At 41.0% G+C, this 24,415-nt stretch overlaps 1 protein-coding gene across 3 annotated transcripts in view; it reads right to left on the bottom strand.

Annotated features, from left to right (window-relative positions):
• The window catches only part of LOC121164901 (AP2-associated protein kinase 1), a 163,086-nt gene that overhangs the window by 4,015 nt on the left and 134,656 nt on the right, over positions 1 to 24,415 (bottom strand). Inside the window, exons 18-22 of one of the 3 annotated variants that reach the window (XM_040993282.1) lie at positions 11,912 to 12,013; positions 10,774 to 10,875; positions 9,422 to 9,532; positions 7,826 to 7,936; positions 918 to 6,978 (exon numbers count right to left, since the gene is read on the bottom strand). The exons of the other annotated variants lie outside the window; for them this stretch is intronic. Of the exons in view, the coding sequence (XP_040849216.1) occupies positions 6,884 to 6,978; positions 7,826 to 7,936; positions 9,422 to 9,532; positions 10,774 to 10,875; positions 11,912 to 12,013 (521 nt within the window). The 3' untranslated portion in view covers positions 918 to 6,883. Of the gene's footprint in view, positions 1 to 917; positions 6,979 to 7,825; positions 7,937 to 9,421; positions 9,533 to 10,773; positions 10,876 to 11,911; positions 12,014 to 24,415 lie in introns of those variants that run through there. 3 annotated transcript variants of the gene reach the window in all.

Genomic DNA, 24,415 nt, shown 5'->3' with positions numbered 1-24,415 from the left:
GTGAAACTACATGGTGCCAGGAAATCATGGTCAACTGACAGGAGATAAATGGAACACCTTCTCTCATGCAATATATGTGGGAAGATATAATCCTAATTTCTCAGGTGAGTATAACATCTTATTTATCTGGGAGGAAATTTAAATGAAAGGGTAGGGAAATGGAATATTTCTGAGATAACATTTGCTGAGCCTCAAAGAAGAACAAGAGACCCTTCAAATTCCACAAATTCTCCCCTCTGTAGTTTCAGCCAAAGTTTTCAGGTGCCAAAACAAAGGCACAATTCTGGATCTTCCAAAACTCCCCTGAAACCAATGCTGCCAAGCTGGTTCTGTAGGAGAGCAACATACCTCTTGGGGGGGGAAAAACGAATAGTTTAGTCAAACCAGTGACTCAGCCTAGCATCACAGGGATCAATAATCAAAATGAACACTGCTTTAACCTGAGTTGGTGCTTTTAAAAACAATTCCAGCTGAATTCAGTCAAGGCAATTTGCGTGCACAGACTAGCAAAAAGCAGCCATCGCTAGACACCTGCAGTGCTGGTTTGCACTTGGAGAGCTGTGAGGTACCAGGGGATGTGGTGAAGGGTTCCCACACCCACAGCTCCAGAGCTGGCTGGCAGATCAGGCCTAACCACACAAATGATTCTGTTAGTAAATGACTTCTGGTCAAGAACTTACTTGGGAAATACTCCAGCTCAAAGCAAATGTTGGTACCTTCATGGCGAGTAATGGGAGACCATAGCGAACATCGAAGCAGCTTTAAAAAATTCACGAGTACAGTCCTAAGAATGCCACATCATCAAATTTGAAGAGAAAACCAACCTCCTGTCATTCAAAACAAGGGCCAGAGCTATTTCCTATCTCTTTAAACATCTACTAGTTTTGTGCAAATGGAAAAGTGCAGGCAAAGAATTCTGAGAAGGTCGTCTTTCCCAACCTTTCCATTCTTTCTAAAGGGGCAGTGGGATTGAAGCAGGAAGTAACCACCTTTTACAGCGGGCCTGCAATGATGAAGGTCAAAGCAACAGCAGAGGAATATGAGGGCTCCCAAGGCATCCACATTGCCTTAAGGAATTCTGAAAGTGGTAGCACAAGGAACAAGGTAGTTAAGAGAAGAAGAGCCCAAATAACTCTGCAGAAGGTAGACATTGATTCTTGCTGGCATTAAAGGTCTCTCCTGGAATAAGTGGATGTGTTCCTCAAGGAAAACACAGATATGCCAGGTGAACAGTCCCTGTGTATGAAGATAATGTTGGACTGACAGGCAAGTATGTTTGAAGCAGTCTGTCCATTAGCAACGAGGGACTGACATCCATTTAGCCTCTGTCTGGTTCACTCCTTTGGCAACAATGGCACACAGAGAAGTTGCTCTGTGATTACAGAGCTCAGTAAAACTGGACTAATGTTCTTTGCAGATTTAAGCTTGAGCCTTGGCCTCAGAGTCTGTATAACACTGACCTATCTCAAGATCTAATGTAAGTCACTTTGCTATAATTTCCTCAAATTGTTTTTTTTTTTTTTTTTTTTTTTTTGGTTTGCACATCAAATTTAAGAAGTCAAAAAACACTTCTCTTCTTTGTTTTGAAGTAGTGGCTAGGGCCAGGTGAAGCACCCTGAGGCACTTCTTCAAGGAGTAGCTCCCTATTAATTTATTGTGAAGCTCCAAATCATGTGGATTTGAGTAAGAACTTACAGACTTACGGGGTGGGAAAGGTGGCCCAAAAAGTATCTGATGATGTGACAACTATCCTCACTAGTTTCCCATCAATTTCCAAAGCAATCCAAAGTGTTGAGTGACTTGGAATGGATTTACTTGGGTTACTTTACTTGACTGACACAGTGAGGGTCATCAGGAGGCTCTCTGCAGAGTAGAAATCTGAAGACTACTATACCAAGCTGGTGGATCCTTAATACAGTAACTACACCATGTACAACCAGCACTTTGGTTTTTTCCATGAGTTATAAGGAGTACCAAAGATAAAAGATAAAATTCTTCCCTCCCTCTTGCTAAAAATCCTGGAAATGAGGACTTGGAAGTATTGTGAAGTTATCAAGCAATGTATAGCGAATTCAAAATTTTCATGACCTTTAGGCTTAGATGATAAACTGATACATGTGGTTTGACCATCTGTCCACTGGAGAATAGGGACATGGAGCAAGCAGCACTGCTTATGATGCTCTGCCTCTCAGGCCAACAAAGCAATAAAATAGGAAAAATTTTTCACCAGGTATAAAATTGTTCTTGCCCACATAAAATGCTTAATTAAATTGGTCTGGCATATTAATGATGAAATGAGAGGCATGCAGCTGTAACTCTGTGTTCCATTTTACAACCCTGAATCTGATTAGATGAAATGTAGGCTCACAGACAGGTACTTCAAATCCTAGGGGATTTGTGTTCCAGGATGACCTTGACTCAACAAAATGTCCTCAGCATATCTGTCACATGTATCCACCCTTTTCTTGTATACTGGTAGTTACTGCCACCCGTCAATGTGATTAAATTCTTCTGTAAATGAATTTTCAACTCAGAAAAACAATGGCTATTAAGTTATTTATATTTCTAAACATCATGCTCCCATTTAAACAGATAAAAGTCTTTATTCCCCTGTATGCTTACATTAGAACTTTGTTTACAGACTTGTTTTTTTGTACAATACTTGTGTAGCAATATTCAAATTTCACATTTTTACTGCATAAGATAGCTTCATGTACATCTCTTTCCTTTTCTTTTTGAGGGAGGACAGGTTGAAGACCTATGGTAAATATACATTCACTTCACAAGAAGGGTGCAATGGGCAGAAAAGAATGCTCACAGTGAAAGAATAAATTCAGGACACTACACCAAAAAGGGAACTAAGAAAGTGTTTTCCATTCTAGCAACTACCACTATCTGGTTACTTTGCTTGCATAGGTTGGCATTACCCAGGGAGCCTCCCTCATCCATCTTAGTTTCAGAAGACTGGAAATGGAGGCCATCTTCGATTCATCTCTGTTCAAAAAGTGCAGGCATATCCAACCTCAGAAACATCACTAGCTTGGAAACGAAGAAGATTAACTCTGTGTTGCTGAAATGCATTCTAAATATTCATGTGATAGTTCTGTTTTGCTCGGTTGCCTGTGTTTTGTTTAATTCAGTACACTGAGCAATGCTGCTATTTATTTCCTAAAATTTTAGTTAGTGGCTTTGAGGTCCTGTTGTTATAGGCAAAAGAACCACTTCTGGGTTACAGAGAAACCTCTCTGTGGGACAGCTGACTTCAGTCCAAGGTACCCACAGCATGCATCTGGAAGCAGCTTCCTCTCTATCTTTCTAGGCTGTGGGCCCCAAAGAGGCTCTCACGTTTACAGCGCTGCTGAAGGCAGAACTGCTGACCTACATAAGGCTATGTTGGCTTAAGTCACAATGACTGATTAGCTACCAGAAGAGGAGGAAAGAAGTATTAAAACCAAAACAAAAATCTTGCATCTGAAGAAAAACATATTCTTTGTCTTAGACTATTTTCTGTGAATTATTCTTTTCATTATTTTCAACAGTAACCTCTCTCTGTCTTGGGGAGGTGATTTTGGTGTGCAAAACCAAGACTTGTGAAAATTTAGATCAAGAAAGAGAATATGCTGGAGGTGAACTAGTTAGATAGTGCAACTTAATTTCAATAACAACATCATTAGGACAAGTGCTATGTCCCCAACCAGACATGTTTGAAGACAGCAATACTTAACTGGATGTTAAAATTCCTACATGATGCTAAATCAATTATTAATCATATGTATTTAGAATTGTCCATTTAAATCTAGTCTCCTCAGAGACCTATATTTTAATAACACTGGGACTTGAATTAGGTGATTTTGTTATTTAAATAAGGGGAAAAACAATCTGTGACATTTCCTGATACAGTTTTTGCTCTCACACAGCTAGAATAGAAGCAAATGAAAAACACACACTTATAATGCCATATATCTAAAGTTCTGATGATTTGGGCAAGCCAGGTGAGCAAATGTCCAATCTAGTTCTCTAAAATGCACTGCTACAGTAATGGCAGCAGTGCTGAAGACACTTTAACATCAGCATTATGTGAAAATCCCTCATAGTCCTTCTCAACTTCACAGCATATTCTCACGGCCTTATATTGCTATAATCTTAGAGGCCATCTAGTCTAAACTCACTGTTGTGCAAACACCAGTGGGTCTGACAGGTGAAGCTTTTGCTGATGGAGACTTGGCCAATGACTGGCAAGAGTGAGAAGGAGATCGTGGCTGGCCTGCCCTGCTCAGATCTCTTCTCCTAACACTCTGCCTCATTCTGTGAAATGAAATGGACGGACTAACGAATGTTTCTACAGTATCTCTTGTAGCTCAAGTCTATGGTTCCATGAGTCTACCAATTACTAGCATGCGATACACATCTCAAATGAAGCTCTTCCAGCTCAGGGCTGATACAGAAGACCCCGCTTACCAAATCACTCACACATATTGTTTACTAGGAAAATGGTTTTCCCCTTTTCAGGCCCTGCTTCTAAAGAACAGGCTAAATGGAGTTTCCTGCCATCTCCCTCGGGGTCTCATCATTATCTCTGGCTTCTAGTCTGTTCATTTCTCTTAACCATCTCCATTAAACGTTACTGAGCAAAAGACTAGATAATATATCTCAATGTAATTAGGGGTAATGCATGAAAGAAGCAGTGTAGAGACACCTAACCTCGAATAGTTCTCTTCACAGTTTCAATTGAATAATTAGTATTTCATTATATTTCTAAGATGTTATATATGAGAAAAATCAAATATGATAACATAAAACTAAAATATCTTTTTGTAAAAATAAACATTTTTATTAGTTCGTACATTCTTTTTATGGCCAGGAAAGAGGATAAGAATTGGACCTATAGCAATTTTCTTGACCATAAAGGGGTAAGCCAAGTCCTATTTTCACTGCTTCCCACTCACAGGAAGCTCTTCATGGATATCCCTTTTTTTTTTTTTTTTATCTCTAGCAGGCAGCTTGTACCGCTCTCAATTTGGGAAATGATCTGTTACCTAACAGATGCCTGTATTAAGCTCATCTAGTGTTGAGCAGCATAGGATGTATTTGAAATCAGCAGGAAGACTGAAGGGTTCAGACTTCTCAGATGCCTTTCAAAGCTGTATTCCATAGCTGGGGTCAAAGCTTGCCCTATACAGTGCAGTTCTGCAAGCTGTTGTTGCTGAGAAACTTACTACCCCCCCCCCATTAAAGTGCAAATGTGGGAAGAAGAAACAAAAATATTAGATAGGGGAATGGCAAATGGACTTGGACTTTATTGGCATAACTCTGATCGACTAAGAGTTTCCCTTTTCATCACAGACCACGGCACTCAAGGAAGAGGAACCAGGGTTCTCTGTGCCCACCTCTTCTCAAAAGGGTGATTTTATAAAAGTGCTTTCCATGTAAGAAGAAAAATACATTTTAATGAATCAGTACATGTACAAAGGGTGACCACGAGGCATGTTGTTATGTCAGTGCAGGGGCCTTTATTGATTTTTATGAACAATAGTCTAAGGTTAGTGAAGAACTATGCTTTGTTTAAAATTTAAATCTAGAAAGCCAAGGGAAAACCAACTGAACAGATTCCATTGGCTGCAGCCTTCAATTTAAACAGCAGAGAGAAAGAAAGGTAAGTAGCCACAGTCTACTTGTGCCTAGCTTGTTGGCACACTTATTTCTGATTATTGGAAAAGAAATAACATGCTTATTCTACAGAGACAGAGGACCTGCTGGAAGCTTATAGCAACACACAAGTCTACTCAGAATGATTCCATATGTTACACTGTGGTTTCGCTGTTTAGTTAAACAAGGGAAAGATCATAACCCTGTACAGATACCTGTTATTGAACTTGAAACGCCAAGTGGAAACAGAACTAGTCAGCGCGTTCATTTATACACAATTTACAATATTTGATTCAAAATAAAAATCACAAGAAAAATACATCTGTTTCTGCTACAATTCCTTCCCCGCCCCTTTTCTGCCCCCCAGTGAAAAGTCCTCTAATAAAAGTTATCACATTATCACCATTGTCTTGTTTTGGTCTACCATTTTGGTCCCAGCTTGGGACAGTTAACACGATAAGGATGGCAATAATTGGGATTTACAGAACATACACACTTTATCCAGGGGTTTCAGTACTTGTAGTCATGTCTCCAGATCTGGTAAATCATGGTTCAGTGCAAGCCAGAAAGCTGGACAAACGCTGGGCAGGTTGTGTGGGGTGCAAAATCCCTTGGCTAAGTCTATGCCCAAACAAGATCAAAATTGGTTGGCTAGAGCTGGGCTCATACCTATTCTTAAACATATACTACCAGCTCGGCTAGTTAGTTTCAGCCTTTCTTAAACCACACACCCATCTCTCCAGGTTTCTGCCTAGAGATAAGACCAACTGATGAAGCCATGTCTTCATGAGAATGCATAAGAATAAAAAGCAAAAACAGGAAAACCCATTCATTAGCATCTGGCCAAATGAGACACTGACGTGGGAGGCCATTCTTATTAAGTACGAAACCTAGTTGTCGTATTCATTCATTTCAGTTACTGTTAAGCTTTTGGTGGAATCAATTCCAGCAGAGGTGAAGCTCATGGCACCTAGTGCTTGACTTAAGATAATGCTATTGAATAAGGGTAATGAGAAAACATGGCAACCTAACAGGGAGAAACTGGCCAAGGACTATCTGGAGGGCCAAAGTGATTTTTCTTTCCTTAACATTTCTATAGGAGAAGGCAAGGGGTGGGAGAAAAGGGCTAGAGGGCCCCTTATTCGCAGATTAAAAAAATCATTTTCTCATAACTCCGTAATGAAAATGTGTATTACGGCATGAAGGTTACAGAACTGCATCTGCTACTGGGTCACGGCTACAGGTCTATCAGCTGATCCACCAGCAGTAAAGACCTGGCTAGGTTGGGAAGACTGGACTCAGAGCTCCCACTGCTGTTTCTAGAGTGCCCACCTGGAAGTGGAGAGATAGGAATTCAGTACAAAACATAGAGGTTTAGATGTGCAGAGCAAGCAAAGGAGAAACAGAAACAGAAAAGCCTAGAGAAGCAACATCTTAACATTTGCAAACTCTTTCATGCTGATCTTTAAATATAAAATTAGCCACCCACTACTTCCCACCCAAAGTTCAGGCACTTTGTGCAAAGCATAGGATAGGCAGATCACCTCGCAAACAGGACACTGTTTCCAAATCAATACATATTTAACGTGAGAGTGGCTAGCTATTTGTAACTCCCTAAGAACATCAAATCACATGCCTGATAAAGTAAAAATTACACATTTTTTTCTAGGGAGGAATTAGGAATTAAGACACTGAAGTAAGAACATACTTTTAAAAATACTAAGTAGACACTCCTATAGCAGCTCAGTGTGCTATGGCACGTTCACATGATTTCAATCTGCCCAGTGTTCCAGAGACGCTGATACCAAAGCACCACTGTTAATCTCTCTGGCATAAAATTTTCCAAGTCGTTCTCATCATGGTAAAAATGTTCAGTGCTTTAGATACATATCTTGGTTTGCACTGACTAAAGATCGCATTAATGTTGGCTTGGTACTCTGTAAGTTACAAGCTATCATTTAGTAAAACTGCAAACTACCTTTTGCTAATAAGTGAGGAAAAAAAAAAACCACGGCCAAGCTTTGCAGTTTCTATCTCCATATCTATCTCATCCATCTATTCCGGCCCAGCCGTCAGTGACTGTTATTACCCCCAAAGTCCTCTCCTGCACATCAGGCACACTACTATTTTGACGAGAGCTCATCTTCAGCTCTTCTGTTTTCCCCGTCCTCTTGCTTACCTTGTGGGTTTTTGGTTATCAATACAGGAATTGGGTCAAACTCATCTTCAGCGACTTTGTCCGAGCCCTCAGGGACATCAAAACCTGAGATGAGATTACTATCTTCTGCAGCTTTAATACAGAATGCGAGTGTACAAGCAGAAACAACAGAAGCAGAGATTAGCAATGACAGAATGCCAAGGAGACACAGTTCCCCACTGCACAGCCATTGATTTTAAAGGTCAGGTATTTGTTGTTCTGAGTTGAAATAAAAGTAACAAAATTGGCAAACAGAGTGATACAGGGAAAGCTGCTTTAGAGTTGGTCTGGTGAAGAATCTCAGAAACAACTAAGGAAGGGGAATTAGTGAAAGCCTCTCTACTATTTATAAGACCATTAATTATAACACCGTGAAGTAGCTCTTCAATGTCACTAAATCCCAAAGACACTGGAATTAGTCATTTGTAATTTTTATCAAGTGAGTAGAGGTCCAACAATATTTTAAAAATCTTAAAAGAACTTATAAGAAGTAATTACTATATACAAGATTAAAAAATTCTTCTGGAAGGATTTACTGTTCTGTGATTTGGAACAAGGACTTTTGACACAGCTCCGATGCTTCAGGGAACTTCAGGGCCCAAGATCATTTGCCCTGAGCTCTCTAGAAGTTTGGTAGATTGTTCTCCATGATAATTAAAGGGATCCTGCAGTGAGTGCTAGTTGAGTCTTGCAAGTGATACTTCTATATTACACACTGCTGTTAACACAGTCCTATCAGACTAACTGTTCAAATGGATAACTTCTTTCTACACAGCCTATGGAAGTAAACATTTTCATTATTTCAGGAGCCAAACCATAACTCAGCTATTAATACTGCAAACCATGGGCTAACTATTGTTAGTCATCTTAGGGAAGCCCCCTTTTTAATGTCCTGAAAATTTGCTTTTTGATGTATTCTATCCTCCTAGGAAGCTAATTTCTACTTCTCAAGCACAGAAATAAGAAAGTAAACGCCTCTGCAGAGCAAGCCAAGCATGATGAGCAGAACTCAACTCAAGCTGCCTCTGCCAGTTTCAAACCAATACTAATCCAAGACTAAGAAATGAAAATGGCAGATTAGACAGAGAGTCAATCATGACTTATACCAAAACATAAAATTTTCACAAGTTCGTTGTTGATAGATGCATTTGAAGAACAATACCTGTTTTTTGTTGTTGTTGTTGCTAATTGCATTGCTATTCAAAAGGTCTGAATTGAGAGTTGATAAAACCATCTTAAGTTCTAAGGCCAACACAGTTGCTGAGGGGTGGCCCAGGAGTATAAAGGTGTCACACAGAATACTCTGTGTACCAGCTTCTTGCCAGAAAGCAAAAGCTTTCTTCTCATTTTTCTTGTTTGTATTAGTTTTATTTTCTCTACATTTATTTATTCTCTAAGCTTTTAAAATTATCCTTACTGAAAGCTATTACAGCACAGTGGCTACGAGTACAAACTCAAGTCTTACATACACAGAGGTAGATAAAAGACTTTACTAGCCAAGACTTTTGATAAGGAAAACTCTCAGCAGTTCTTCAGTCCTCCTACTATGTGTGGGCCTGACAAGAAGAAAGAATTTACCTTTATGGGCCGGAGCAGAGATCGCTATGGGGGCAAACTCGTCCAGAAGGTCAGTAGAAGGGTTAGGAAGCAGAGAGCAATCAAGCAGGGAATCTTCCCCGGTGAGAGAATCTGAGTTCAGTTCAACAGCATCCCCAGTCAGTGATGGCATTAAATGGCACACACAATAACATCATGGGATTAGAGCTCAACCTTTACATTACTGCATTTACATACACACAATCAAGCACAAGTGGGAGAAAGAAAACCGAAAGAAACTTGCTGAGTTCCGTGGGTTTCTATTACAGAAACATGCATTTCTAAATTCCTGTTATCATTTACCTATAATCCAGGAGATTTTTTTAAAAAAAAATAAGTCTGTTATTTGGACACCAATATAATTTAGGAAACTCAGTTCTCAGCAGGTATCATTTCAGAAAAAAGACTTTGCAATTACAGTTTCAATTTCCCCAAAAACTCATGGAAGAGAGCTATTCTACAATGTGGTATCCAAACTGATTAGCAGGCTGTGATAAGATTATGTCATTTCTTTCAGATGTCAACCCCAAGTCCTGCGCAAAATGTGTCCCTTCAATTTCAGTAAAAGAATGGAAAACATAATTAATGGTTCAAGATTTTTAATACAGGAATTGTGTTCTGGGAGAGTTTTCTAGTAGGAAACATGCAAATGAGGTCAAGGAAAAGGAGCCACAACATCTTTTGGGGTAACTTCTTTTTCACTTTTACCAGACCTGTAATTGTTTCTACTCCAAGTTAAAAAATTATTCACTTTATTGAGGTAATTAAGAACTCAATAAGAGTTAATGCTGTCAAATCTGTTATTTATGGGTAGTTAAGGCATCCTAAGAAAGTTTTGAAATGAGAGTGAAAGCAATGCTGAATCAGCAGAAATTACAACAGTGCCATAATATAACAAGTCACCTAGAAATGCTGATTGCTCCTGGCTGTGGGCTGGATGTCACCATATAAAGGGAAGTTTCGTGCACCTGCTGACAGTGATAGGAACTCTGAGGAGTTTAGGGCAACCTCACACCTCAGCAGAATTTTACAACTGGGGAGGCAGAGGGCACCTGTCACCAACGAACACAATCTTGAATAAGAAAATACTGTAGCCAAAAATCCAAGGCCCACCCTGCAAAGAACTCCAAAAGTACTCAATTCTTTAGTAAGGAAACCTTCCACCCCATGTCCAGATGCTGGACCTGTAACAACAGTGCAGGTCACCCATTCTCCAGGAAAAATTAGGGCCTGGGCTGCAAAATAAGCACAGGATAATCTACCACAGGTGGAACAAGTGGCTTGAAGAGCCCTGGTAACATCCAATCCCAGCAGCCGCAAGACACCTGACTGACCTGTGCGGTTGGAAGTCACCGATTCCGTCTGAGATGGGAGGCGCTGGGGAGCTGGGGGCTCCAGTCCTGGTATGAGACTCTCAACAGCAACATCAGCTTTTTCTTTTGTAACATAGCATTAAGAATGGAGAGGAGAGGGTACAGGAAAAGATGTCAGAAAGTTCTGGAGGGAATGCAGCGAAGTTGTTCTTCTACAGGTGACAATGCCAGTTCCAAACAAGACATTGTAGGTGACTTCCATTATTTCTGTTGTTTTGCCTGCCTGAGCATGGACGTTCAAGAGTAACTGCTGTGGACAGACTCAGTGGTAATTACTTCTCACAATATCAGTCACTTGGCAAACCCTTTCTATATCAGAAGAGACAGGCTGTTAATTTTGCTTTCCTAAAAGGCCAAATCTGGGGGCAAACATCCTGTGTGCTGTGCAAGGCCACTAACCCAAGTCAAAGCCTATGTTGTAATGTAAGTTCCCATTCTGTAACAGGGGATTTCCTGCAGCTGGAGGCCTACCCTCCGTGAGTTTACAGCATTTCTGAGTTTGTCCAAAGGTATCACTATACTGTGAATGACTGGCCTCTCCTGGAATACAGGAGCCTTGAACCTGCTGTCCTCCTGCTGGAGTACAGTGAAGTTAAAATGCAGAACAGGATGCAGACCCAGTCCTGTCCTCACTGTTGGTTCTCAGAAGGTTTCATCGCTGGGTCAAGTGACTGGCACTTGGGATGTACATGTCCTTATAAAGAAGAATCTGTTCAATTCCATAAAGCACAATAAAGATTACTAAGAAACCAACTTTCTTTCATTAAGTTTCCATATATATGTGAATGTTTCTATATTCCTCCACATTTAGGAGAAATTCTAGGTTATTAAGAAAAACAAACATTACAATGCTGTGCTCCTGAAAACAGAGAACACTTTCCTGGGAATGATCATAAGCGGGATCACAGAGCCTTGCCTTCTTGGTTAGCGCAGGCATGGCTGGAAAACCAAGGGGCTTTGTTCTCTGCTCTTCCCTAGAGCTTTTCCTGTTAGCCAGGAACTTCTCACACCTGAAGCATGTGCACGCACGTGTGCACGTGCACACACACACACACACACACACCACGCACAGCTAAAGAAACAGAGACAATGACATTACCAATCACAGCCTCGGCAGCGCTACCAAAAGGATCTGTCATAGGCAAGAGGTCAGGGAGCAGAAGAGAAGTGTCAGGTGATTTGAGTCCCTCAATTAGTTTTTCTGGATTGGGCAGAGAGGCAAAGAAAAAGTAAAAGTGCAGTGAGATTAAAGCAAGCAGATCTTTCACCATTTCCTAAGACGTTTTAGAAGTCAACATTTGATACAGCTTCACCATAAAAATGACTACTGTTAGTAAATTGTTAATAATAGGCTCTCAAAATTTAAAGTTTAAAAAAGATTACTTTCCCAACCAAAGCATTTATTTGTATTGCCTTCAAGATGCTGTCATAGGTTTGCTTTTGAGGTATAATTTACATATAATGAAAGTCACGAAGTTTAAGCACATACAATCCAATTACATGTATATTAATATAATCACCTGTAACGTAGTGAGTTAGAACAGTTCCAATGCTCTAAAAAGTTCCCCTGTGCCCCTTCACAGTCGATGCTTCCTCTCTCCCTAAATGCTCACAATCCTGGATCTGTTTTCTGGTCCTATAGATTTGCGTTTCCAGAATTTTCTACAAAGGGAACCATATAGTATGTGGTCTTTTGTGTGTAGTTCTCATTTGTGTAACTGTGTTGAGATCTGTCCATTCTGCACTATGCATTAGCAGTCCATTCTGTTTCACCCTGAGTAGTGTTCCACTGTATGGATGTACCACATTTTGGTCCATTTACCAGTTAACAGACCTGTGACTATTTCAGGTTTTAACTATTAAACAATAAAATTGCCATAGCTTCTATACACGTCATTGAAAATTCATTTCTCGTCCTGGACTTAGTTTTGACTCTCTTTTATGATTAACTTGTATTTAAACACAGTTTATAACTCAGAGAGAATCCATTCACCCACAACAATGTTAACCTCACAAGCTATTTATTAACTAGCAACTGTGCATCTGTGATAGGCTGGTACTCAATTATTCCTATTCCACAGTCAAATTTCACTAATTCACTTAAGCCTGCAGATAGACTGTGACACTGTGCCTGTCTTCTGGCCAAGACATTAAAAGACATGAGAAGACAACACATTTATCACCTCTGTTAACTATGATAATGTGCACACACAGAGATTCCTTCCAAAATAATTCCTTTAGCCTGGATCCATCAGTAATCCACTATTTTTTAAAAAGATTTATTTATTTTCATTGCAAAGTCAGATAAACAGAAGGAGGAGAGACAGAGAGGAAGATGTTCCATCCTATGATTCACACCCCAAGTGACTGCAATGGCCAGAGCTGAGTCAATCTGAAGCCAGGAGCCAGGAGCTTCCTCTGGGTCTCCCATGCAGGTACAGGGTCCCAAAGCTTTGGGTCATCCTTGAATGCTTTCCCAGGCCACAAGAAGGGAGCTGGATGGGAAGTGGGACCACTGGGATTAGAATCAGTGCCCACATGGGATCCCGGTGTGTTCAAAGTGAGGACTTTAGCTGCTAGGCCACCGTGCAGGGCCCAGTAATCCTCTATTAACCTTTAACCTATTAAAAGTAGAATATTAACTTGAAACAAAGTCATGAATCACAGAATCTTACAGGAAGGAATGAATTTAGAGTTCATACTTCCTGTTACTTGAGACAGAGGTCACAAATTGTATAACTTCCTAGTAAAAGACATGTCAGCAATGTTTTTTTTTCTATTACAGAAATAAAATGCCATTTTGATAAAAGTATAATTAAAGAGTCTGCTTGAGAAACAAAGTTCAGTATCTGTATGAAACATTTTAATGGCTTTGTAATCTTCTAGGTCGCTGGGAACTGAGATAAGCATCAAATAAACTAATATTCATGGAAGCATAGGAAGCAAATCTTAGGTGATTCATAACTGCACACATCCAACTAAAGATTAGATTTTAGTGTCTTGGCAAGATAACTAACTTGAGAATGATGAACACACTGCAGAAGAAGAAATTTTTTTTACATATAAAGTCAATTCCCCAACTTTGGGGTAAACGGAATGTGACTATCTTTGAATTAACTGACAATACGCTATATCTCACATCTGATTTTCACTGATGAAAGCAAAGAAAAAAGGAACTTCTCAATAGCAGGGGAGAAAACCAGTAGGGCAGGATCCATGCTATACAGGTATAATCTCACATCAGTGTTAATCTTGCACTGAACATATTTTATTATAAAGCAAGATGTTCAACTATCTTTGATGGAAGACAGTTTTCTTATGAAGTCTCCATTATCACGAACACTTTTCATTCTTCCTCCAAAAACTCATTCAAAAAAATGCAATTTGCTCAACTCATTTAGCACTTACGTATCTGCAATTCTGTGATGCAATGGATAAAAAAATTAAAGATTCCAAATTAACTACTTGCTCATCATTCATCTAGCTGTTTGCCCAGGTGTAAAAAACTCAGGCTAACAGTCTTTCAGAATTCGGATTCTATCGTCTGGTGATGCACTGCGACCACGGTGCAGTTCCTTCCTCTCACATTACCTCCTCACCTGTCACATGAAGACAGCTCCCCCACCTCCTCTAAGCCTTCTCCACACCCTCCCTGACACATTAAGATACTGCTGGAGCAGATGGCTCTCACTTCTCTTGTAGTCCTGACAATGTGACTAAAGGCAGAGAGGGTGTCTTATTAACCTCTGTAGCCTCAATTCCCAGGCTCCTTGTCAGGTCTCTGCCACTCCTGTGTCTTTTGGTTTGATGGGGGAAGATGAAAGATTAGCTGGAATATGTCAAGTACTTCAACAAGAATCTAATTCCTTTAGTGGCCCCTAGCAGAAAGCATGTAAGTAGGTAAAAAAAAAAAGTACCTGTGTACACACAAATACATGCACGTTGTTGGTCGAAATGGAATGGAGTAGGGTTGGGGCTAACGTGTCAAATTTAAGGAAGCTTACTTCCTGACTGAACCTACAGAAGCAGGCTGTTTGTGAGTCATCTGTGTTCACTTGGCAATGTGGGAAGCAGAAGCAGAGGACAGAGTAAAGCCTGGGAGAAGACCACCAGTGTCAGGAGGCCAACATGCTCAGAGGTCCCATCACTCTTCCGATACAGAATGGCCCCCAGCTCTTCAATGGCTGCCTTCCAGTTACCATCACAACAAGGGCTTAACCCTCAGAAAGGGTCCCTTTCATCAGCACAGAATGGCTCTCGACAGAAGAATAGAGGAATGGGAAGGGTATATGCCACATACTGTCTTAGTTAAAAAGTTACATACAGATTTTTCTCTCAAATTGGGAACACCAGCACAGTTCAGGAAATAGGGATCAGATAAAGCATGGTAGAACCTGGACTCATCTTCAAATTCCCTGCAGGAACTGCCTGTTTCCAACAGCATAAAGATGAGTTCCCAGGGACACAGTACCAAGCACAACGGTTAAGTTTTTAAAGGCATGCTGGCACTGGGAGGAAATACAAATCCTTCCCAATTTAGCCTTCTCAGTTATGCATGAAAAAACTAGATCAAGAAAGGCAAAAAGCAGTGTGTCCAAGATCTCACAGCAAGTAAGAGAATTAGCTACAACAAAGACTCAGATATTCTACCACACACTGGAGAGTCCTTTTTCAGGCTTAACTAAGGCTTTGATTGCTTTAAAATGTAATGTTTCTTACAACAGATCACATTTAGAAATAATGTCATTTTGGCCACTATAAATTGGGGATGAGGAACAAAGGGTTATTTGGATATTTATATCATGCATGGGCCATACAGAAGTACCAATTTAAAAATTATCCTGCTATAAATTCAGTGAAATTCAAGGCTTGCCTACAGTTCCCTTGGAAAGTCCAGACCAAATGATTCTGCATAAGTGGCCTCTAGGAGAGATGTTTTCCCACTCGTACTGTAGATGAAGAATTTGGGAACCGAATATAACATGAGGCAAGAAGAAGGCTATATGATGCTGAGAGTCTATAAATCTTGGAGCCCGGAGGCCTCCCATCTCCATCACGGGCTGACCCTGACATCCCTCATATTAATCCATTGTTTATCTCACAGGTTTATTAAAAGCATTCTACAGTCAATGGCACAAGGAAGAATGGCACGGAGAAAAGAGTGACTAATATAGGAAACTGCCAAAAGTGGTTTTGGTGTGTTTGATTTCTCTTTTACCAGACATGTACTTTAAGATTCCAACTTCTTGGGAGAAGACAGAGAAAGACACCTTTCATCTGTGAGTTCATTTCCCAAATGGTCACAGGGCCTGGGCTGGGGCTGGGTCAGGTCAAAGCCAGGATCCTGAAATGGTTACTTGGTTTCCCACATGTATTCAGGAGCCAAGGCTCCTGGACCCTCTTCTGTTGCTTTCCCAGGTGCATTAGCAGGGAGCTGGAGTAGAAGTGGAGCACCTGGGACTCAAACTGCTCCATGAGGGATGCCTGGTTTTGCAGGCAGCAGCTGAACTTAAAAAGCAACAGCACTAGATCCAATGTTTCAACTCTTGAAAAATTTTTATTAATATAAAGAGAATAGATTTCATGTATTTTATAGGTCCAGTCTAAGAAGATAACCATATTTCCATCCCTCCCTCTCCAAGATTCAAACTCTGGATCATGTACCACCTCAACATATAATGACTTACGGATATATAATAACCCAGGGCTTTTAAAGTAAATCTTGCATGAATCATGGGAAATCGCTTCTCTAGACACACAGACACACACAGGCGTGCGCGCGCACGCACACACACACACACCCTCTCCCAGGTCAGTGTGAACCTGAAATGTACAGACTCACACTCTTGCTCTCAATTAGTCAAGGTGACAGATCAAGGAAACCCAGCATATATTCATAGATTGCATGTAATCACCCCAAGAAACATTTAATAAGAATTGTTCCAGCTCCCTGTTAGAATCACAACCCACGGACACCATATTTTAGTATATGTGAAAAAGCGACACATAAGTCTGATAGAAGAAAACTGTCCATTTTTCTATCAGTTCCTAGGTTGTCTGTTTTTTTATTGTTGTTGTTTTGACATCAAATTTGAAATGAGGATTTGTGTACATGTGCTTATGACTCCAGACTGTAAATGTGTGCATATGCATAAGTACCTCTGCATGCATCTGTGTGGTGCTAAAAGGATACCTGTGTTTGGTGAGGGTGCTCTTCTATTTGCCTTACCTTCTGTGATGCTATGTTTTTTAGGACTTTACTTGGGGTCTGCAAATACTCGAAAATAAAGAAGTAACATGAAAGAATAAAAAAGGCTCAATTTAAGTTACTTAACTTTCCTAAGTATTAGTTTTCTCACCTATAAATAGCAGACAAGAATGATCTGGAAGGGTTGCTTGTTAGGACTAGATAGCCATATTCATCACAATGTGTGTGTCTAATCAAACTAAGTTGCTTTTGTATATAAAGGAGAACTAACTTCTAAAAAAGATGACTAGGCAGCTAAGGGGGCTTTCAGCTGCAGGAAGGCCTGTAAGTAAACAATGCATATGGGTGGGGTTTCAAATGTTACTGAAATACTTTGGTCCATGAACAGGATAAAAAGAATTTCTGGGCCGTAGGGAGCATGGTCTAATAGAGTGTAAAGAAAGATATCAAAAGACCGGAGGCATAAGTTTGCATGACGCTTCGGGCAAATCTTTTACTCTCTCTGAATCTATATTGCCTATTGACAAAAATTAAAGCAAACATAAAGGCCATATATACCCTCAAAGTCAACCATCCAGCATAAAGGGGGAAACTAAAGGTCAAAACAGTTGCTTAAGAGAAGAACATACGAAAGTAGAAGTCCTAACTGAAAATAACTACAGGGGAGGGTCTAAGCAGGCCCTGTGGCAGCAGGCTTTGGCAAGTTTAGGGAGCTGACTCAATACACCATTCATGCACACTTGACCCAGAAAGGGATAGCCATGACAGCAGGGTGCACATGTGGGCAAAGATCTAAGCTTGCTTCTTATATGAAAATAATAATAAAGTTCTATTATTTTTTATTTTGTAATGAAAGTAACACACATTTATTGCAGAAAATATGGGAAATCTAGATAAACCAAATGATTAAAGTTAAACAATACATATAACACAATCCTGGCAGCCCAAATGGATGCCACTTGGAGTCTTGATTGCTCTACTTCTCATCCAGCTCCTTGTTAACTCACCTGGGAAAACAGCAGAAGCTGGCCCAAGTGCTTGGGTTCTTCTATTCACACGGGAGACCTAGATGAAGCTCCAGGCTCCGTGCTTCAACTTAGCCCAGCCCCAGTCCTTGCAGCCATTTGGAGAGTGAATTGATGGATGGAAGTGCTCCCTCTCTTTTTTTTCTCTCTCTCTCTCACACACACACACACATTTCCCCCTCTCCCTGTCTCTATGTATGTAACCCTGCATTCAAAATATATAAGACAAATCTTTAAAAAATAATTTAAAAAAATCCTAACACAAGACTAAGATATACAAAGTTGTGACCACTCCTCTAAAATATAAGGACAGATACCTATTTATACTTATTAAAAATTGGGATTTGCCTGAAACCCATTCCAGTCCTAATTAGGAAGACAAATGCGAGAAGCAGCCAAGTTTGAACTGATAAACATGGAAGAGCATGGAATGAGCTCACCAAAGAGAGGATGTGGATGTTACAACTCTGTGGCTTGGAAATTAACATACTGTCTGACTTGGTATAAGCCCTGAAGTCTTGTGATGAGAGGTATTGTCTAGTAGCTCAAAGTAATTCCTATCATTGAGAAACCAGGCATTCAACCACATGTGACATCAGCAAGTAGAAAACAAAAGTCAAAAGTTAAAACTGCAAGACAAGCTTTCAAAAGTCAAGACAAACTATTTTTGATCTTTTTTGTTTTTAAATGCCGTAAGATGGCAGGCAGAAGCGAGTGAGATGTTAAGCAAACAGCCGTGGGGACAAGGCTCACACCAACAACAGACCAGGAAGAAAACATGGCTTTTCTATCCCAACTTTTTAAAAACTGCCGGACCACCATAAACCAAGAGGCATGCACATAGATTCAAAGTGTCTAATTCTAGGAAGCAGCACTTACGGGGCAAGTAGTACATTCTTGCTCAGGCTTGTGAAACACTGATGTCAAGACTGATGTCGAGTTTTGGAGAATCACAAAAATTGTTTCTGCAGTAGTACAGCCTTTTGTGGCAAACGATTGGGTGAATATACAAAAATTAATAGAATCACCCTATGATCCAGAAATCTAATTTCTGGGCATATACTCCACAGAATGAGAATGCCTCAAAGAGATATTTATGTTTGTTCATTTCTGATTATAGTGGCATTAGTCACAAGAGCTAAAAGCTGGAAGCAATCCAAGAGCCTAAGAACAGATGAAAAGATAGACAGCGGTAACACAGCATGGCTCAGGAGCTAAGATGCTGCTTGAGGAGCCCCAGACTGCAGTGCCTCACTACCTTGCTTTCACTTTACCCAAGCACTGCTATTGCACAGCCCAGGAGGCAGCAAGCGACAGATCAATTACTTTGGTCTCCCACACCTAACTGGGAGACTTGCCCTGAATTCTTGGCTGCTGGCTTCAGCCTGGCCCAAGCTTGGCTGCTGCAGGCATTCAGGGAGTGAAGGATGGGAGATCTTTGTCTCTCTCTTTCTATGTATTCTTTCAAATAAAATAAGTAACTAAAAAAATTGTAGGGTCCAGCACAATGGCTCAATCTTTACCTTTCAAGTGTCAGGATCTCATATGGGCACTGGTTCATACCCTGGCTGCTCCACTTCCCCTCTAACTCCCTGTTTATGGCCTGGGAAAAGAATAGAGGATGGCCCAAGTCCTTGGGACCCTGCACCCATGTGGGAGAGCCAGAGGAGGTTACTGACTCCTGGCTTCAGATCTGCTCAGCTCTGGCCATTGAGGCTATCTGGGGGGTGAACTAGCGGATGGAAGATCTTTCTTCTACTTTTGCTTCTCTCTGTAAATCTGATCTGTCTTTCCAATAAACACAAATCAATAGTTACATTTTAAAAGATACTCTGGCTTAAAAAATTGATATATACATATAACTGAATGAGATCAAATTGTAGAAAAGAAATCCTGACATATGCTTTAACATATAAGAAGTTTTAAAGACATTATGCTAAATCAGTTGTGAAAGGGCAAACACAAGGAATCTTTAAAAAGTTATGTGGAAAGTAGATATTACAACAAAAAAACCTAGTGTTGGATTTCAAAATTATTGTACCCAAATAAAACTTTTCTTTTCATTCCATGTTTCCTTAGAGTTTCTGAAGTTCCTTTGTACTGCAAGATTCTACTTCTATGAGGTGCCCACATTAGTAAAACCCAGGGATGGAAAATCAAACAGTGATAGTAAGAGTTGTGGTGCAACAGGCTAAGCAGCTTCTTGGGATACCCATATCTCATATCAGAGTGCCAGTTCATGTACTGGCTGCTCTGTGTTTCCTAACCAACTTCCTACTGATGTGCCTGGGAGGCAGTGGATGATGGCCCAAGCACTTATGCCCCTGTCACTCACTGGGAGACCTGGATGGGGTTCCTGACTCCTGGCTTTGGCCTGACCTGGCCCTCACTGCTGGAGGAATTTGGGGAGTCAAACGAGGATTACTCACTTGTTCTCTACCTCTGCCTTTCAAATAAGCAAGCAAGCAAGTAAATAATTTTAAAAGCAGAAGGGCAGTTGCTGTGGCAGAGGGAGGAAGACACAGAGTTACTGTTAGACAGATGCATAGCTTTGCAAGATGAGAAAAGTTGTGCAGAAGGAGATAACAGTTTCAAAGCAATATGAATGTATTTAATGTTACTGAAGTGTACCTGTGCATATGATTAAAACGGTTAACTTTTTTTTTTTTAAAAAAATGTTTATCTATTAGATTTATGAAGAGAAGGAGAGAAAGAGGGAAAGATCTTCCATCCACTGATTCACTCCCCAAATGGCCACAATGGCTGGAACTAAGCTGATTTGAAGCCAGGAGCCTCCTCTCTCACTTGGATACAAGGTCTCGAGGCATTGGGCCATCCTCTACTGTTTTTCTAGGCCGCAGCCAGGGAGCTGGATAGGAAAAGAAATTGGGACACGAACCAGTGCCTGTAGGGGAATTCAGGTGCTTTCAAGGTGAGGATTTAGCCATTGAGCCATTGTGCTGGGCCCTCATACAGTCGATTTTATTCCATATATTTTCCACAGCTTAACAAATAACTGATCACAAATCTTTTCCTCAATTTTGAGAGGAAATTTCTACATCCTTCCACCACACTTAAACACTTTGGTACTCTTGCCAGCTGGTCTGGTCTCCAACACAAACTGAAGGCAAAGGAAATGCATAGGCAGCATGCGAAAGCTGAGACCCAAAAGTTAGGCTTTAATTCAGAACTGGTGAGGAAACAAAGGTACATTTCTTTGCTTTCTAAAACTCAAACTTTCTAACAAAATTTGTGTTTTGGAAAACAAAAGCTCTGGTTAAAACAAACAAGCCTGCAATTTTACCAGGCCTCTTTATCGACAATGTGATTGTCACTGCATCCAGGAAATCTATTTTAACAGTTCTCAGTTACATACAAGTTTAAGGTTACAGGAGCAAGTTTAATAGTTTTGAGAAGAGAAAAACATCACACTATAATCACTGGGACTGTGGATAAGGACCCAGACCCAAAGCTGAAATAGTATTTCCATCCTTATTATAATTTAACCTAAAAATTTGAAGAATATAATTTACCAAGCCTCCTGACTACCCCATTTGGGTTTAAAATAGCCAAAGAGAACAGAGTTTAATGATTCAACAAAATCATTGAACTACTAAGTAGCAAAGATATGGGTCTGAAAAGTTCTATTTTCGTATCTCCCCAAACCTTAAATTTAACTTTATTGATCCAGGAACTGTTCCAAAGACAACAGAAGCATCCACTGCTCAGAGGACGTATCCTGGCACAAGCAGGACAGCATCACTCTTCCACAAGATGGGATGTTATTTAACATTTCCAGCCTGTGTCAGTAAGGTTAAAGGAAACTATACATGACAACATTTTCACAGTCCACAGTAAAAATGCTGTCACTGAAAGACATGGCCTGCAGGGGACCAAGATTCCATATGCTATCAGCAGCTGAGTGTAGACAGTGAGCAAGTATCCAAAAGAAGCTCCAAAGCCCAACTGCTGTGCGCCTGGGCTACAGGTGACAAATGTGCAGCCTGCTCAGACCCCAGAGACATCGGCCCCTCACCCTTCCCTTCCTCAAGGTGCTAAGGAAGGATGCAGGGCTCTGACAAGGGGGCTGTGCCAGCCCAATGCGGGCAGCAACCACAGGGTGGAGTGGAAGGATCTGCTGAGCTTGCCTACTCCTCTGTAAGCCTGGGCTTGGCAGCTCTCTGACCAGCCTGGGTGGGGTAGTAGGTCTGGCCAGGGGTTGGTGGAGACACTAATGGAAGGCTTTGTGGTTAGCAATTGATAGTCTCAGATTTTATTTCACCATCCATTTGATTTGCAAATAGTCACTAAATGCAGACCATGCCAGCCAGTGCACTTGGCATTTGGTGTTACAGTGATGAGTGACCCAGACCAAAGTACCCTCTCTGAAAACAATGAGATTCTGGTGAGGAATGCCAGAGAATGAATAAACAAAACCAGACAATATCCTGATAAATGACATGAAGAAAAAAGCTAGGTATATGACTAAGTCCCTGTGGGATCACACTGGGCCCCTCTGGGAAGGTGGCATGTGAACTAAGACCCACATGTTAAATGGCACGCAGGAGCAAAGCTGCAGCAGAAGCTTCTCAGGTTGAGTCCCAGCAAGCGTAAATGCCCTGAGGAGGGAATAATCTTAGCCTGCCAAGGAAAGATAAGGCTAAAGGCAAGATGCTATGAGCTGAGGTCACCTGGGGCCTGGCGGGTCACAGAAAAATGTCTGGATTTCATGCTCAGAGACAGTGAAATTCTTTGAGCATGATGGAACTCCTTGTCTTACAGTGTCACTGTTGGAATCTGGTCTGACAGACAAGAAAACAAGTCAGACTCTCCGGGAATTCTCTAAAAATGTGAAGATGCTGATCAGGAAATCCACGATCCATGCTGGAGTGCCTGGGTTCAGTGTCTAGCACCAGCTCTGACTCCAGCTTCCTGCTAATGCAGACCCTCGAAAGGCAGTGGTGATGGCTCAATCACTGGACCCCAGCTCCCCCGTGGGAGTCCTGGACTGCATCTCTGGCTCCTCAGTGAAACCCCTGCTGCAGTTTCAGGCATCTGCTGAAGGAAGCCAGCAGTGGGGAGCAGTTTGCCTCTCTTTCTACTTCTCTCTCTGCCTCTTACATCAGTAAATAAAACAAAAATTAAATTACACTTTAACAGACTTTCCTTTAAAACTCAAGAGAGGCCATGGCTTGATTGGTATTACAGGCTATTGCAGTGACATGTTAGCAGGAATTCACCAGAATGCATGGCGCATCATGCAACAGGGATGATGACAATAAGAAGGGTAGATGGCAGCCAATAAGCTGATGCCCCCAGATTCATCTCTACAGCCTAGAGCCAATCTCCAGTGTTGTCTGGTGCATGTCGCCTCGCTCCTGCACCCACATGTTGAGGGCTCCTCTGTTACCTGCCGAGGAGAGCTATCTGTTTGTGGGTCCTCATCCTCTGTCTGTACAAGGCACCACCCTTTCAGCTTGTGCAGCCCATGGCTCTCTGGGCAGTCACAGAGCAAGAACCTAGAGGGTTCCAGTCTTGTTGGATTCCATGATTACTGTAACTGAGGGAAGCAAGTCAGGAGATCCTAGCTTGAGTTTACAGCTCATTCTTTTACAATCTGCTCAAAACTGGCTGGTCTGGGTATCACCAGGTATACCTGAAGGGTGCACAAAAGAAAAGGGCTTCTATTTGCTTCCTTTTTTTTTTTTTTTTGCTTTAACCACCTGTATTCAATGATTTCTCACTGATTTTAGGTAACTGCAGGGAGAGAAGGAAAACTGAGCTGATCCTGTGAATTCAAGGTTAAGAAATGTCAGGGATAAGAATGGGGGAAAAGGATAGATTATCAGAGCAAAATGACCACCTGCTGCTTCTAGGGTCTTGGATATATTTTCTTTTTCAAAGAAACTGATGGGGAAGAGAAAACCTACCTGGATATCACTGCCTCCAAAATAAATACATGGGCAGAACAGAACAAGGAATCTCAGGCATTCATGAGCTCTACACAGAAAGCATTTATGATTGTTTTAAAAGCTGTGTCCATCAGAACATACCATGTTTTACTTTTTAGACTGTGGACAGAAAGAGATCCTCTAATTCCTGCTGTGCAACTTGAGTCACTTACAAGAGTCTTCAGGTAGTGGCGGAGCCTGAAATGCAGTCTTCTGACTCACCTTCACTATCAATTTCTGTTATGTTTGGTTATGTTACAAAATAAAAGCATGTTACAGAAAGCCTGACACTGGACAAGAAGGCACTCACACCCCATCATCACACAAGAACCATTATTCATTTGTTGTTCATTTCACCACATACTGCCAGGTTCTAACCATACCAGCCTAAAGACCCCTCATATTACCATTAATGACAC

Source organism: Ochotona curzoniae, unplaced genomic scaffold (assembly GCF_017591425.1).
Source record: "Ochotona curzoniae isolate NIBS_2020 unplaced genomic scaffold, NIBS_Ocur_1.0 contig_883, whole genome shotgun sequence".
NCBI lineage: Eukaryota > Metazoa > Chordata > Mammalia > Lagomorpha > Ochotonidae > Ochotona > Ochotona curzoniae.
This window is presented reverse-complemented; position numbering and strand designations above follow the sequence as displayed.